The following is a 16357-nucleotide window of genomic DNA, read 5'->3' as shown; positions in this document are numbered from 1 at the left end:
AGACAAAATCACCTCTCTCCCTCCCTCCCCCTCCTCTTTCTCATCCACTAGCTCCATTTATAACTGTGAGTGTGAGTGTGTGTGTGTGTGTGTGTGTGTATCATTTCCAGTTTACAGAGGAGAAAACAGTTTAAAGCCTAAAACCAGGTACTTTGAAAGATCACACTGCTAGTAAGAGGTATCTAGCAGATATCAGGGTGCCCCAGATCCTTGATGATTTTTTTAAATTGCTTTAATTGGACTATAATTGCTTTACAGTATTGTGTTAATTTCTGCTGTACAATGACGTAAATTAACTATGCGTGCATGTTAAGTCACTTCAGTCATGTGCCACTCTTTGTGAGCTCATAGACTGTAGCCCTCCAGGCTTCTCTGCCCATGGAATTCTCCAGGCAAGAATACTGGAGTGGGTTGCCATTCCCTCCTCCGGGGGATCTATATGCATACATATATCCGAGGCTTCCCAGGTGGCGCTAATGGTAAAGAACCCGCCTGCCAATGCAGGAGCCGTGGGTTTAGTCCCTGGATGAGGAAGATCCCTTGGAGGAGGGCGTGGCCACCCACTCTAGTATTCTTGCCTGGAGAATTCCATGGACAAAGGAGCCTGGTGGACTACAGTCCATAGGGGTCACAAAGACTCAGACATGACTGAAGCACTTAGCACACAAGCACACACATATACCCTCTCCCTCTTAGGCCTCTCTTCCACCTCACCCCAATCCCACCTCTCTATTTCCTTCCTCCAGGGGGTCTTCCCAACCCAGAGATCAAACCCGGGTCTCCCGCATCACAGGCAGAGTCTTCACCATTTGAGCCCACACCCCCGGAAGCCCCTTCCCACTCCTCTAGGTCATCACAAAGCACTGAGCTGAGCCCCCCGTGCGACACAGCAGCTTCCCCCCAGCTCTCTATTTTGCATACGGCAGTGTATATGTGCCTTGACCATCTGGAGGGGCTCTCATCCTCAGCGCAATTCTCTCCCAGCGAGCAGAACATGTGACCTTGTCTACCAGCTGCTCAGAATGCTGGGGTTCTTTTAGGCAGTGGCCATGGAAAGCCAGAGGGCTTCCCTGGTGGCTCAGACAGTAAAGAATCCACCTGCAATGCAGGAGACCTGGGTTTAGTCCCTGAGTTGGGAAGATCCCCTTGGAGGAGGGCATGGCAACTCACACCAGTATTCTTGCCTGGAGAATCCCCACGGACAGAGGAGCCTGGCGGGCTCCAGTCCAAGGGGTCGCAGACACGATTGAGCGACTAAGCATGCACACAGCAGGGAGAGCCAGCTGGAGTTTAAGCCACTCCTCCTCTTGCCAAAGGGGGTGGGGGTGACAGCCCTTAACTAATGATTAACAAGTATGAGGGTATCCCCTGGCCTGCAATGGGGACCGCTCTCGCCTGTGACACCCGGGCCTCCTGATCTGCCCCAGGTTATTGAGCTAATACAGGAGCCAAACGCACTTCCCTTGTTGCTGGATCGGGGCTTGGCCTCCTCCCCTTCCCTGTTCATCTTCCCTACTCCACAACCTATCACCCTTAACCTATAAGTTCAGTTCAGTTCAGTTCATTTCAGTCATGTCCGACTCTTTGCAACCCCATGAATTGCAGCATGCCAGGCCTACCTGTCCTGTCCATCACCATCTCCCGGAGTTCAGTCAGACTCATGTCCATCGAGTCAGTGATGCCATCCAGCCATCTCATCCTCGGTCGTCCCCTCCTCCTCCTGCCCCCAATCCCTCCCAGCATCAGAGTCTTTTCCAATGAGTCAACTTTTCGCATGAGATGGCCAAAGTACTAGAGTTTCAGCTTTAGCATCAGTCCTTCCAAAAAAATCCCAGGGTTGATCTCCTTTAGAATGGACTGGTTGGATCTCCTTGCAGTCCAAGGGACTCTCAAGAGTCTTCTCCAACACCACAGTTCAAAAGTATCAATTCTTCGGTGCTCAGCCTTCTTCACACTCCAACTCTCACATCCATACATGACCACAGGAAAAACCATTGCCTTGACTAGACGGACCTTAGTCGACAAAGTAATGTCTCTGCTTTTGAATATACTGTCTAGGTTGGTCATAACTTTTCTTCCAAAGGGTAAGCGTCTTTTAATTTCATGGCTGCAGTCACCATCTGCAGTGATTTTGGAGCCCAAAAAGATAAAGTCTGACACTGTTTCCACTGATTCTCCATCTATTTCCCATAAAGTAATGGGACCGGATGCCATGATCTTCGTTTTCTGAATGTTGAGCTTTAAGCCAACTTTTTCACTCTCCTCTTTCACTTTCATCAAGAGGCTTTTTAGCTCCCCTTCACTTTCTGCCATAAGGGTGGGGTCATCTAACCTTTCCAATAAATTCCTTTCACACAAATCTTTGCCTCGATCCCTGCCCCTAGAGAACATACCCTGAGGCAATGTGCATGCAAGTTTCCAACCCAAGCCTGTCAGACTTCAACCCTCTTGCCTCTGTGGCGCTTGACATGCTGTTGCAGGGCGGCTGGGCTCGTCACTAATCTTACAGCCCTTAAAAAAAATGGACTGACTGCCATAAGCCTTTGGGGCCCTGGATGCCCTACATGCTATAATTATATGTCTCAGAGACAAAAGCCCTTTATCTTAACAAAGTGAAATAGGGGACTCAAGGAAAAAGGTTTTTTGAACTTGTCCTATACCTGGGTCCATAATTAATTAGACACTACAGTGGACTTTATCCTTTTAATATGATCTCTGTTAAGTGGTTTTGTTATGAGAAATGGAATATTTCCTGCTATATCCATAAACAAGAATATCATAGTCATCAAGGACTGCAATCCTTCAAAGTAAGGTGGTGACCCCTAAGGGCACTCAGGAAGGAAAAGAATATCTGTCAGCTAGCAGCCATCAGACTGCAGCCACTCCCTGCAGTGAGCCCTGAGGAAAGGAAGCTCAGGATGTGAAAACACGGGATGCTGGCCCCAGGTAGCCGAGGCGCATATGAAAGGAATGATCTTAGTGAGCACTCATCTTCCCATACAGAGAAAAGCCCCAAATTCCTTAACTTAGAATATCTGATCTTCTTTAATTAACAATAACCTTCTGATGTGCAGACTACCTGCCCTTTGTTCCAAAAGTTCTGGATAATCTTGGCCCTTCTCCTCGCCTCCTCCGAGCAATTTTCTCAGGGTTACTTGAGATGCTGTCTCAGGTAACAGCTTGAGAGGCTTGGCTTGAGGCCCTAAAAATTTCCACCAAATAAAACATGATTCTCAACTTTTAGATTATGAGTATTTTTAAAGTCCATGGTTATATAAGCAATATAACTACATTAGACAAATTTCTGAGGGAAAAACAAATCTAAGTACTCTGATCCAACCATTCACATTCTATTTCCGTCTAGTGCTTTCCATCTTCATGTAACATGGATATAGTCTTAGCCAAACACCAGGATCCCCTGGGTGCTTTCTCTTAGTTCAGTTTCCATGTTCTAGCACAGTTGTCAGGTCATTTCACATGAATTTTTCAAATTCTCGTTTTACGTCTGGAGACGATACCATCATTTCTCACCATTTTGTTTTCTCTTCATTTCAATGACATTTGTTGCTTTCTGTCTAATTTTACAACGTGGTCACCTTTTTGATTGCTTTTGATATTTCACAATTTTAAATAACTTTGTAAATGTATCAGTTTGGTTTGCATGTACACTTTTTCTCACATTTCAGATTATTTCTTTAAGAGAAATGTCCAAATCTTGAATTACCAGGTAAAAGAATAACATTTATGGTTTTGAGGTACACTGCCCATTTCTCTATGTACCCCCCATCCCTAAAATGTGTACTGATTTACAGTATAAGCCAACCTGAAGCAAAAGCTGTTCCAAGTCATGATGGCTTATTCTTTAAGGAGTTATGAGCTGGATTACTATGATGGTGCAGTCAGTCACCCACAGCCAGACATTCTGGAGAGTGAAGTCAAGTGGGCCTTAGGAAGCACTGCTGTTAGTAAAGCTAGTGGGTGTGACAGAATTCCCGTGAAACTATTCGAAACCCTAAAGGATGATGCTATCAAGGTATTGCAGTCAATATGTCTGCAAATCTGAAAGACCCAGCAGTGGCCACAGGACTGGAAAAGGTCAATTCTCATCCCAATTCCTAAGAAGGGTAGTACTTAAAGAATGTTCTAACCATTGGACAATTGCATTCATCTCCCGTGAAATAAGGTCATGCTTAAATTCTTGCATGCTAGGCTTCAGCATTATGCAAACCAAGAACTTCGAGATGTCCAAGCTGGGTTTAGAAAAGGAAAAGGAACCAGAGATCAAATTGCCAACATTCGCTGGATCATAGAGAAAGCTAGGGAATTCCAGAAAAACATCTACCTCTGTTTCAAAGCCTTCGACTGTGTGGATCATAATAAACTGTGGAAACTCTTAAAGAGATGGGAATACCAGACCATCTTACTTGTCTCCTGAGAAACCTGTATGTGGGTCAAGAAGTTAGAACCCTGTATGGAACAACTGATTGGTTCAAGACTGAGAAAGGGATGTGACAGGGCTATCTGCTGTCACTCTGATTGTTTAATCTATACGCTGAGCACATCAGGAGAAATCGCGGGCTGGATGAGTTACAAGCCTGGAATCAACATCAGTGGGACAAACATCAAACTTCATTTATGAGGATGATACCACTCTAATGGCAGAAAGCGCATTTAGAAGAAGTCCTAAATGTGAGTGGTGGCTGCACTGTGCTGGAGCAGCCATGTGCAGATAACCCACGTCCATGGTCAGAAAAACCCCAGTAAGACGATAGGCACTGGAGCGGCTGTGAGGAGATATCCCACGTCCAAGGGCAAAGGAGACTGGCATATAGGTTTCTCAAGAGGCAGGTCAGGTGGTCGGATAGTCCCATCTCTTGAGAAATTTTCCAGTTTATTGTGATCCACACAGTCAAAGGCTTTGGCATAGTCAATAAAGCAGAAATAGATGTTTTTCTGGAACTCTCTTGCTTTTTCGATGGTCCAGCAGATGTTGGCAATTTGATCTCTGGTTCTTCTGCTTCTTCTAAAACCAGCTTGAACATCAGGAAGTTCATGGTTCACATATTACTGAAGCCTGGCTTGGAAATTTTGAGCACATTACTAGCGTGTGAGATGAGTGCAATTGTGCGGTAGTTTGAGCATTCTTTGGCATTGCCTTTCTTTGGGATTGGAATAAAAACTAACCTTTTCCAGTCCTGTGGCTACTGCTGAGTTTTCCAACTTTGCTGGCATATTGAGTGCAGCACTTTCACAGCATCATCTTTCAGGATTTGAAATAGCTCAACAGGAATTCTATCACCTCCACCAGCTTTGTTTATAGTGATACTTCCTAATGCCCACTTGACTTTACATTCCAGGATGTCTGGCTCTAGGTGAGTGATCATACCATCATGATTATCTGGGTCATGAAGATTTTTTTTGTACAGTTCTTCTGTGTGTTCTTGCCATCTCTTCTTAATATCTTCTGCTTCTGTTAGGTCCATACAATTTCTGTCCTTTATTGTGCCCATCTTTGCATGAAATGTTCCATTGGTATCTCTAATATTCTTGAAGAGATCTCTAGTCTTTCCCATTCTGTTGTTTTTCTCTATTTCTTTGCAATGATCACTGCTCAGTTCAGTTCATTTCAGTCACTCAATCGTGTCCGACTCTTTGTGAACCCATGAATTACAGCACACCAGGCCTCCCTGTCCATCACCAACACCCGAGTTCACTCAAAGTCATGTCAATCGAGTCGGTGATGCCATCCAGCCATCTCATTCTCTGTCGTCCCCTTCTCCTCCTGCCCACAATCTCTCCTAGCATCAGGGTCTTTTCCAATGAGTCAACTCTTCACATGAGGTGGCCAAAGTATTGGAGTTTCAGCCTCAGCATCAGTCCTTCAAATGAACACCCAGGACTGGTCTCCTTTAGGATGGACTGGTTTGATCTCCTTGCAGTCCAAGGGACTCTCAAGAGTCTTCTCCAACACCACAGTTCAAAAGCATCAATTCTTCCATGCTCAGCTTTCTTCACAGTCCAACTCTCACATCCATAGATGACCATTGGAAAAACCATAGCATTGACTAGATGGACCTTTGTTGGCAAAGTAATATCTCTGCTTTTTAATATGTTATCTAGGTTGGTCATAACTTTCCTTTCAAGGAGTAAGCATCTTTTAATTTCATGGCTGCAGCTACCATCTGCAGTGATTTTGGAGCCCCCCCCAAAAAAAGTCTGACACTGTTTCCCCATCTATTTCCCATGAAGTGATGGGACCAGATGTCATGATCTTCATTTTCTGAATGTTGAGCTTTAAGCCAACTTTTTCACTCTCCTCTTTCACTTTTATCAAAAGGCTTTTGAGTTCCTCTTCACTTTCTGCCATAAGGGTGGTGTCATCTGCATATCTGAGGTTATTGATATTTCTCCCAGCAATCTTGATTCCAGCTTGTGCTTCTTCCAGCCCAGTGTTTCTCATGATGTACTCTGCATATAAGTTAAATTAGCAGGGTGACAATATGCAGCCTTGACTATTCCTTTTCCTATTGATTGCTGAAATGTAGTGAAGTCGTTCAGTCGTCTCCAACTCTTTGCGACCCCATGGACTGTAGCCTACCGGGCTCCTCCGTCCATGGAATTTTCCAGTCAAGAATACTGGAGTGGGTTGCCATTTCCTTCTCCAGGGGAACTTCCTGACCCAGGGATCCAACCCGGGTCTCCTGCATTGTAGGCAGATGCTTTACCGTCTGAACCACAAGGGAAGCCCCAGGTTAAGCCCACAAGTGTAAATTGATTACTGAGCCCCAGGTAAATAGCAGGGAGGGAACACACTTCCACCCATCAACAGAAAATTGGATTAAAGATTTACTGGGCATGGCCCTGCCCATCAGAACAAGACCCAGTGTCCCCCTCAGTCAGTCTATCCCATCAGGAAGCTTTCATAAGCCTCTTCTCCTTCTCCATCAGAGGGCAGATGGACTGAAAACCACCATCACAGAAAACTAACCAATCTGATCACATGGACCACAGCCTTGTCTAACTCAGTGAAACCATGAGCCATGCATGTGGGGCCACCCAAGATGGGCGGGTCATTGTGGAGAGTTCTGACAAAATATGGCCCACTGGAGAAGGGAATGGCAAACCACTTCAGTATTCTTGCCTTGAGAACCCATGAACAGTATGAAAAGGCAAAAAGATAGGACACAGAAAGATGAACTCCCCAGGTTGGTAGGTGCCCAATATGCTACTGGAGATTGGTGGAGAAATAACTCCAGAAAGAATTAACAGATGGAGCCAAAACAAAAACAACACAGAAGCAAGGTCTGATGCTATAAAGAGCAATATTGCATAGGAACCTGGAATGTTAGGTCCATGAATCAAGGCAATTGCAAGTGATCAAACAGGAGATGATAAGAGTGAACATCGACATTCTAGCAATCAGGAACTAAAATGGACTGCAATGGGTGAATTTAACTCAAATCGCCATTATATTTACTACTGTGGGCAGGAATCCCTTAGAAGAAATGGAGTAACCATCTTGGTCAACAAAAGAGTCTGAAATGCAGTACTTGGATGCAATCTCAAAAATGACAGAATGATCTCTGTTCATTTCCAAGGCAAACCATTCAATATCACAGTAATCCAAGCCTATGCCCCAACCAGTAATGCTGAAGAAGCTGAAGTTGAATGACTCTATCAAGAGCTACAAGACCTTTTAGAACTAATACCCAAAGATGTCCTTTTCATTATAGGGGACTGGAATGCAAAAGGAGGAAGTCAAGAAACACCTAGAGTAACAGGCAAATTTGGCCTTGGAATATGGAATGAAGCAGGGGAAAGGCTAATAGAGTTTTGCCAAGAGAACGCACTGGTCATAGCAAACACCCTCTTCCAACAACACAAGAGAAGACTCTACACATGGACATTGACAGATGGTCAACACCAAAATCAGATTGATTATATTCTTTGTAGCCAAAGATGGAGAAGCTCTATACAGTCAGCTAAAACAAGACCGGGAGCTGACTGTGGCTCAGAACATGAACTCTTTATTGCCAAATTCAGACTAAAATTGAAGAAAGTAGGGAAAACCACTAGACCATTCAGGTATGACTTCAATCAAATCCCTTATGATTATACAGTGGAAGTGAGAAATAGATTTAAGGGACTAGATCTGATAGATAGAGTGCCTGATGAACTATGGATGGAGGTTCATGACATTGTACAGGAGACAGGGATCAGGACCATACCCCAAAACAGAAATGCAAAAAAGCAAAATGCCTGTCTGAGGAGGCCTTACAAATAGCTGTGAAAAGAAGAGAAGCCAAAAGCAAAGGAGAAAAGGAAAGATATACACATTTGATACAGAGTTCCAAAGAATAGCAAGGAGAGATAAGAAAGCCTTCCTCAGTGATCAGTGCAAAGAAATAGAGGAAAACAATAGAATGGGAAAGACTAGAGATCTCTTCAAGAAAATTAGAGATACCAAGGGACCATTTCATGCAAAGATGAGCACAATAAAGGACAGAAATGGTATGGACCTAACAGAAGCAAAGATATTAAGAAGAGGTGGCAAGAATACACAGAAGAACTGTACAAAAAAGATCTTCATGACCCAGATGGTGTGATCACTCACCTAGAGCCAGACATCCTGGAATGTGAAGTCAAGTGGGCCTTAGGGAAGTATCACTACGAACAAAGCTAGTGGAGGTGATGGGATTCCAGTTGAGCTATTCCAAATCCTGAAAGATGATGCTGTGAAAGTGCTGTACTCAATATGCCAGTAAATTTGGAAAACTCAGTAGTGGCCATAGGACTGAAAAATGTCAGTTTTCATTCTAATCCCAAGGTAAGGCAATGTCAAAGAATGCTCAAACTACCACACCATTACACTCATCTCACACGCTAGCAACGTAATGCTCAAAATTCTCCAAGCCAGGCTTCAAGAATACTTGAACTGGGAATGTCCAGATGTTCAAGCTGGTTTTAGAAAAGGCAGGGGAACCAGAGGTCAAAGTGCCAACGTCTGCTGGATCGTGGAAAAAGCAAGAGAGTTCAGAAACACATCTACTTCTGCTTTGTTGACTGTGCCAAAGCCTTTGACTGTGTGGATCACAATAAACTTGGACAATTCCTCAAGAGATGGGAATACCAGACCACCTGACCTGCCTCTTGAGAAATCTGTATGCAGGTCAGGAAGTAACAGTTAGAACTGGACATGGAACAACAGACTGGTTCCAAATCGGGAAAGGAGTGTGTCAAGGCTGTATATTGTCACCCTGCTTATTTAACTTCTATGCAGAGTACATCATGAGAAACGCTGGACTGGAAGAAACACAAGCTGGAATCAAGATTGCTGGGAGAAATATCAAAAACCTCAGACATGCAGATGACACCACCTTTATGGCAGAAAACGAGGAAGAACTGAAGAGCCTCTTGATTAAAGTGAAAGAGGAGAGTAAAAAAGTTGGCTTAAAGCTCAACATTCAGAAAACGAAGATCATGGCATCCGGTCCCATCACTTCATGGGAAATAGATGGAGAAACAGTGGACACAGTGGCTGACTTTATTTTGGGGGGCTCCAAAATCACTGTGGATGGTGACTGCAGCCATGAAATTAAAAGACACTTACTCCTTGGAAGAAAAGTTATGACCAACCTAGACAGCATATTACAAAGCAGAGACATTACTTTGCCAGCTGAGGTCCATCAAGTCATGGCTCTGGTTTTTCCTGTGGTTATGTCTGGATGTGAGCGTTGGACTGTGAAGAAAGCTGAGCGCTAAAGAATTGATGCTTTTGAACTGAGGTGTTGGAGAAGACTCTTGAGAGTCCCTTGGACTGCAAGGAGATCCAACCAGCCCAGCCTAAAGGAGATCAGTCCTGAATGGACATTCAGTTTGAAGGACTGGTGTTGAAGCTGAAACTCTAGTACTTTGGCCACCTCACGCAAATAGCTGACTCCTTTGAAAAGACCCATAATGCTGGGAAAGATCGAAGGCAGGAGGAGAAGGAGACGACAGAGGATGAGATAGTTGGATGGCATCACTGACTCAATGGACATGAGTTTGAGTAAACTTCGGGAGTTGGAGATGGACAGGGAGGCCTGGTGTGCTGCAGTCCATGGGATTGCAAACAGTCAGAAACGACTGAGCTACTGAACTTAACTGAACTGAAGAGGAACTAAAGAGCCTCTTAATTAGGATGAAGGAGGAGAGTGAAAGAGCTAGCTTAAAACTAAATATTGAAAACCCTAAGATCTTGGCATCTGGCCCCATTACTTCATGGCACATTGAGAGGGAAAAGTTGGAAGCAGTGGCAGATTTCCTCTTCTTGGACTCTGAAATAACTGTGGATGGTGACTGCAGCCATGGAATCAGAAGACATTTACTGCTTGGCAGGAAAGCTATGACAAATCTAGACAGCATGTTGAAAAGCAGAGACATTGCTCTGCCATTACTCAAGGCTATGGTCTTCCCAGTGGGTATGGTTGTGAGAGCTGGATCATAAAGAAGGCAGAGCACCAAAGAATTGATGCCTTTGAACTATCGTTCTGGAGAAGACTCCTGAGAATCTGTTGGACAGCAAGGAGATCAAACCCATCAATCTTAAGGGAAATCAACCCAGAATACTCATTGGAAGGACTGATGCTGAAGATGAAACTCCAGTATTTTGGCCATCTGATGCAAACAACTGACTCATTGGAAAAGTTCCTGATGCTGGGAAAGATTGAGGAAAGGAGAAAAGGGCATCTGAGGATGAGATGGCCGGAAGGCATTGCTGATGCAATGGACATGAACTTGGGCAAACTTTGGGAGATGGTGAGGGACAAGGAGGCCTGGTGTGCTGCAATCCATGGAGTTGTTAAGAATTGAACACGACCGGGCAACTGAACAACAAGAGTCTAACTAACTAAATTCATTTAAAATTTCCCTATTTGGTACAAAGGTCTTGAGAGCTTCCCTAGAATTATATGGACTCTATGGCATTCCTCATGAAAGTGACTTGAAAGGCTCAGTTCAGTCAGCTTCAAGGTATGTCCTTCCTTTCCTAAGCCTGAGCCTTCTAACTGCTAAGCATTTCACTGAGGGATTAGTCACTGGGTTTGAGTTGCCTAATTGAATCAATCATTTTCCATGCCACTGAACACAAGTCAGGACATTTCAATGGCTGATGTGAGCTGAGCTGGGTGTGTATTTGGTGCGTTTCTGCATGCCTCTGTCTTCAAAACCATAGGATAAAGAACACTGACAAGACAAACAAGCAAAAGACAATTTCTGCTTTCTCAGTTACCTTGAAGTTTGCCTCTGTTTATCCTAAGCTTTAGTATTCTTATCTAATAGTCTTAGAAGTGCTGCTTCTTGAAATCCATTTCCCAGGAATATTTGGACCTCCGGGAAATCATAGCCATTAGTGTCAACAACAGCATCATGATTATTTTTTTAAAACATGCTTCATTGTTCTGTCTTCTATCATGCAAGTGGAAAAGTACAAAAAATAAATTGGAACTGGAATTACTCTGAAGACTGTGGGGACTTGCTACTACAGACTGAACAGAAAAATTTATACTGTTCTTACAGCTTTTCACCCAGCCAGCCCTAGAGCATTTGAGTGAAACAGTGGAAAACCCAGCCAAGCCCTCCAGATGCGTGATTCCAGGTAACACCAGAGATTAGCGTAGATAAACATCCCATGGATCAACTGAATTTTTTACCTTTGAACTGTTTTGGTGATTTTTCTTTTTCATTGCAGAAGCTTGTTTTCTGCAGCACTTCAGACCTCCAACAAGTGCCTACTTGAGTCCCATTTTAAGAGAGAATTTCATGATTGAGTTAAAAGTCAAGAGCAAGATAGACGAGTGGCTTTCTAGTCCCTTTCTCGGCAACTTGGGAAATCGGCTGATTTGGTTCCATTCACACTGCCTGTTTGCCTTCACTCCGCTCCGTGGGTCACAACCTAGGGGTGGAGAGTGGGGTAATGACCTCCCTCCCAGCAAATGCTTCTGCAGCCGCCGTCCTCACCGTAGCTGGACTTGCTGGGTGAGGATAACACTAGGCAACCCTAATTAAAGTCCTAGCCAAGCTCAAACTTCACAACCAAACAAACCAGTTTTACAACACCTAGGAATTTAATTTGGCCTCACACTTGCAGCAGGGGGAAAAAGCAACACAGGAGAAGGAAAAAAAGCTAGCACCTCAGCCAACCGGCAGCCAGCCGCCTTCTGGACACCTTGCCAAACTGATCCAAATAAGAAACGTTAGCAGTCCCAAGACAGATCTGAAAACAAATGTTCGGATGAGACACAAGGTTCTTGACAGCAGTTGGGGAAAATCACAACTTTTTCCAGCCCAGGTGAGTCTCTTTGATATTTAAATAATGAAGCAAAGTACAAGGATAACCTCAATTTGACAGCTTTTTTATGCATCTCAGGAATAAGAAGCAAAGTCTAAAACACAGCTAAACATTAATCTCAGAACGAAATTTGGTTTTAGCTTTAAAAAAAAAAAAAAAGAAACCATAGGCCTTTCCTGGCTATGATGAAACGAACCCCCTTGGCTTATTTGTACATATCCTGGGAAATTACCAAAATCGTGACTTGGATACATGTTCCCTTCCAAGTCCCTCTTACCACCAGCCTCATCAAAGGCACCTTCTAAAGAAAGCAGACCAAATCGCTGTAGTGAAAGACACTGGGGATGTGCTTGCATTTACTCTATGCCAAATATTTTCTTTTTAAACCTAATCTGAAAAAAAGTCCTGCTAAGGCAAAGCAAGGGCCAGTTCCAGCACTGATCAGGGCTGTCCACTTACCTGTTATCAGCACCGCCTTTTGATCCACAGGTAACAACTCTTGGCCAGAAAAGTAAGTATACATGATGAAATACGACAGGGAGAAGAGAACCAAGCCCCAGAAGAGGGACAGGCTGATCAGGCAAGCGCCTCCCCAGAGGCCCGCCAGGCAGACCACCTTTCTCCCCACCTGCCCTGGGCTCGTCTTGAGTTTGCAAAGAATTGTTCCTCCCAGCACTGCGGTGACAGTCAGGCAGAGCCACCCTGGCTCAGAGAAGAAAGTGCCCATTCTTGGCGACTCTGCACCTTTCCGTGCTCACGGCCAGTGAGTCAAGTGGGCAAAGGCAGTCTGGAGGCAGCCTGGGTTATATGAACGGGGAGGCAAGAAGGGAGGGGGAGAAAACAGCCCCAGCTCACTTTGAATGAGTATGAATTAAGCATACTCATACAGCCACATATTTCCTGGTGGGTAATTTAAATCAATCTGCAGTTTAATATAAATACTAGAGCACTGACTATTTGATTACTCCCCCCCACGCCCACTGCACACATGACACAGATGTGTACTCACCCACAACAAACACACACACCATTATTTTTTAATCACCTCTGGAGAGATAACTAGTTGGGTAATAATTGACAGAATTCAAACTGTCTGAACAGCGAATAATGAAACCTCTAGCTTGCAGATCTCTTCTCCTTTCAGTGCCTGTGATGTGTGAGTCAAGCCTCTTTTCTGACCCAGGAGTGTGTGTGTGTGTGTGTTTGTGTGTGTGTGTAAATCCAGGCAACCACTCTGGAAGATCAACTCTGGAAGGGAAACAGTTCACTGATTTTGTCCACACCTGCAGCATTCCTGCCATCTCCCGCTGGAGCCAGGCTGAAGGGTTGGATGGAAAGAGAATGCAGAAATAGAGATAGAGAGTCTCGGCAGATGAGACGTGCTTTGGTCTCACTGGAGGAAAGGCAAGCCAGGGAGAGATAACGCTATAATAAACATATGAGTAATGGCCGATAGATACCTATTTGTGCCAGGAGCCGTGTTCAGCTGAGACACTATTTTCTGCTAAACTCTGCTCCAGGCAGTAGCGCTCAACAGTCAATATGCACAGTCTGTCTGAACACAGTATCTCTATGAAGTAACTTCTATCACTGCAGTGACTTGACGGGCAAGGACACTGAGGCACACAGAGCTTAAGCGACTTGCCCAAGATCACACAGAAGTGGAAACGAGCAGTCTTATTTCAGAGTTTTATGCTTTAACCACTCTCCTGTCCCAGGAGAAAAAAAAAATTAAAGACAATTAGTATATTATGTACTAGGTCTTCTCTACCCTCATTTGAAGCATGAACTAGTTCAAGGCGGATGTTATTATGCACATTTTACAGTGTAGAAAGTTGAGGCTGGAAGAGGATAGGCTACTTAAGAACAGTGGGTCAAGACCCACAGCCATGACTCAATTTTCTCAAAAGGCAGCACTTAGGAGTGTTGACAATGCTGATAGCCCCAAGAGGTCACCGCCCCACTTGGGTTTACAGCCTCATGTGCGCTGGGCACCTGTCTGGGAGGGACCCAGAATTCTGATAAAGCTGACTGTTGGCATCTCTGGAGAAACAAGAAAAGTCCTCACTCTGAGGTCGGATTGGCTCTATTCAAATCCAATCTCAGCTCTGCAGCTTAATAGCTAGGTTGTCTACGGTGGGTGATTCTTTTTCCCTAAACCCTCATCTCCTCAGCTGTAAAATCATAAAAACACTAAGGTAAAGTGCTAAGCACATCCTGCCTGGCACACCAGAAGGAGCCTCATCAGTGCTGGCAATTTGCATTTCTTCAACAAGAGAGAAAGAACCAGAGGAGAAAAGCAGAGCGCCTAGTGGCGTGTAGATTTCTCACAAACCCTAGCTGAAGTTAGCACGTGCTGAGGGTGGGGAGGAGGTGGGGGATTGTGTTGTTGTTGTTTAGTTGCTAAGTCATGTCCGACTCTTTTGTGATCCCATGGACTGTAGCCAGCCAGGCTCCTCTATGCATGGGATTCTCCAGGCAAGAGTACTGGAATGGGTTGCCATTTCCTCCCCCAGGGGATTTCCCAACCCAGGGACTGAAGCCACGTCTCCTGCATTGGCAGGTGGATTCTCTACCACTGAGCCACCAGGGAAGCCCGAGGTCAGGGGAGAGGACTCCAGTGATGAATGATGGGGCGGAGGCAAGACTTTGCAGGATGTGTACCTAGCAGCCCATCAGGTAGATAGGGCTTTGGATAGGAGTCGGGAAAGTTGTCTTCTGGCCTCAGATGAGCCTGAGATGAACCACTGGGCTCAGCCAGCTCAGCTGTAAAGGGAGATGAGGCCAAGCCACCTGGGCTTGGTGCTATCTCAAGACCCAAGGAGGGATAGTTCTTGGACTTCCCTGGTGGTCCAGTGGCTAATCACCTTCTGGACCATCACCTTCCAATGCAGCGGATGCAGGTTCAATCCTTGGTCAAGGAGGTGATATCCCACATGCCTCGTGGCCAAAAAACCAAAATATAAAACAGAAGCACTATTGTAACAAATTCAATAAAGACTTTTTAAAAAATGGTCTACATCAAAAAATCTTAAAACAAAACAAAAAAAAATGAGGGGAGACTGGGTGTGAAACTTATTGTGCTGTGGAACCATGAGGGGTGACAAGAAAGCCATTATGGGGGTCTCACTTGGGGCAATGGCCCTTCTTGTCTGCCCTCCCAGCCACAAGGACATCAGAAGTTGTCGGCTTCGGGTCAGGGATCTGAAATCCTGCTTGGTGAGCCCCGAGATCGCCCTCACACCACACACCCCATTTCTTCCTGTCCGCTGTCCACAAAGCCATCCCTGGAGCTGGTACCTCATTGTCCTTGTGGCCTCCTCAGCCAGGAGGATTCAGTCAAGCTAGCTCTGATGTCAGATGGATTCTAGGTGAGGATGCAGCTCTGGGCCAGGGCCCTTTGTGCTTTTTCTGGCCCCTCGGGCTGGGACCTGACCCCCACTGCAGGTCTTCTGACGGCACACGTCCACCAGAGACAGAGCGAATCTTCTCTGGTGGCGGCCCATGTAGCTTCCCAGCTGCTCGACGCTGGGGCCCCCGAGGAGAAAGCAAAAGACACTGTGATGTGCAGGAAGGGCGTATGCTATACTAAGAATACGAGCTTTATTTTTTTATTTTTGTGGAATGTTGTCAATGTACAATGTTGTGTTACTTTCTGCTGCACAGCAAAGTGATCCAGTTATACATATAGACACATACTTTTTAATCTTACTGTTAATCGTTTATTATTATTATTATTATTATTATTATTATTATTTTGGCTGCGCTGGGTCTTCGTTGCTGGGCGAGGGCTTTCTCTAGCTGTGGCAAGTGGAGGCTCCTCTTCGCTGTGGTGCACAGGCTTCTCATTGCAGTGGCCTCTCTTGCCACAGAGCATGGGCTGTACATGCATCAGCTCAGTAGTTGCGGCAGGCAGGCTTAGTTGCTATGTGCCATGTGGGATCATCCTAGACCAGGGATTCAACCCATGTCCCCAGCGCTGGCAGGCGGAGTCTTAACCACTGGACCACCAGGAAAGTCCTATACACA

At 45.1% G+C, this 16357-nt stretch overlaps 1 protein-coding gene across 3 annotated transcripts in view; it reads right to left on the bottom strand.

Annotated features, from left to right (window-relative positions):
- HSD17B2 (hydroxysteroid 17-beta dehydrogenase 2) overlaps window positions 1-13344 on the bottom strand; it is a 99254-nt gene extending 85910 nt beyond the window's left edge. For 2 of the 3 annotated variants that reach the window (XM_069552542.1, XM_069552543.1), the window contains exon 1: window positions 12788-13264. In XM_069552542.1, the coding sequence (XP_069408643.1) occupies window positions 12788-13055 (268 nt within the window). In that variant the 5' untranslated portion in view covers window positions 13056-13264. Of the gene's footprint in view, window positions 1-12787 lie in introns of all 3 variants that reach the window. The other variant, XM_069552541.1, reaches the window with a different exon arrangement.
- Window positions 13345-16357: the final 3013 nt, after the last annotated feature.

Source organism: Ovis canadensis, chromosome 14 (assembly GCF_042477335.2).
Source record: "Ovis canadensis isolate MfBH-ARS-UI-01 breed Bighorn chromosome 14, ARS-UI_OviCan_v2, whole genome shotgun sequence".
NCBI classification, from domain to species: Eukaryota; Metazoa; Chordata; class Mammalia; order Artiodactyla; family Bovidae; genus Ovis; species Ovis canadensis.
This window is presented reverse-complemented; position numbering and strand designations above follow the sequence as displayed.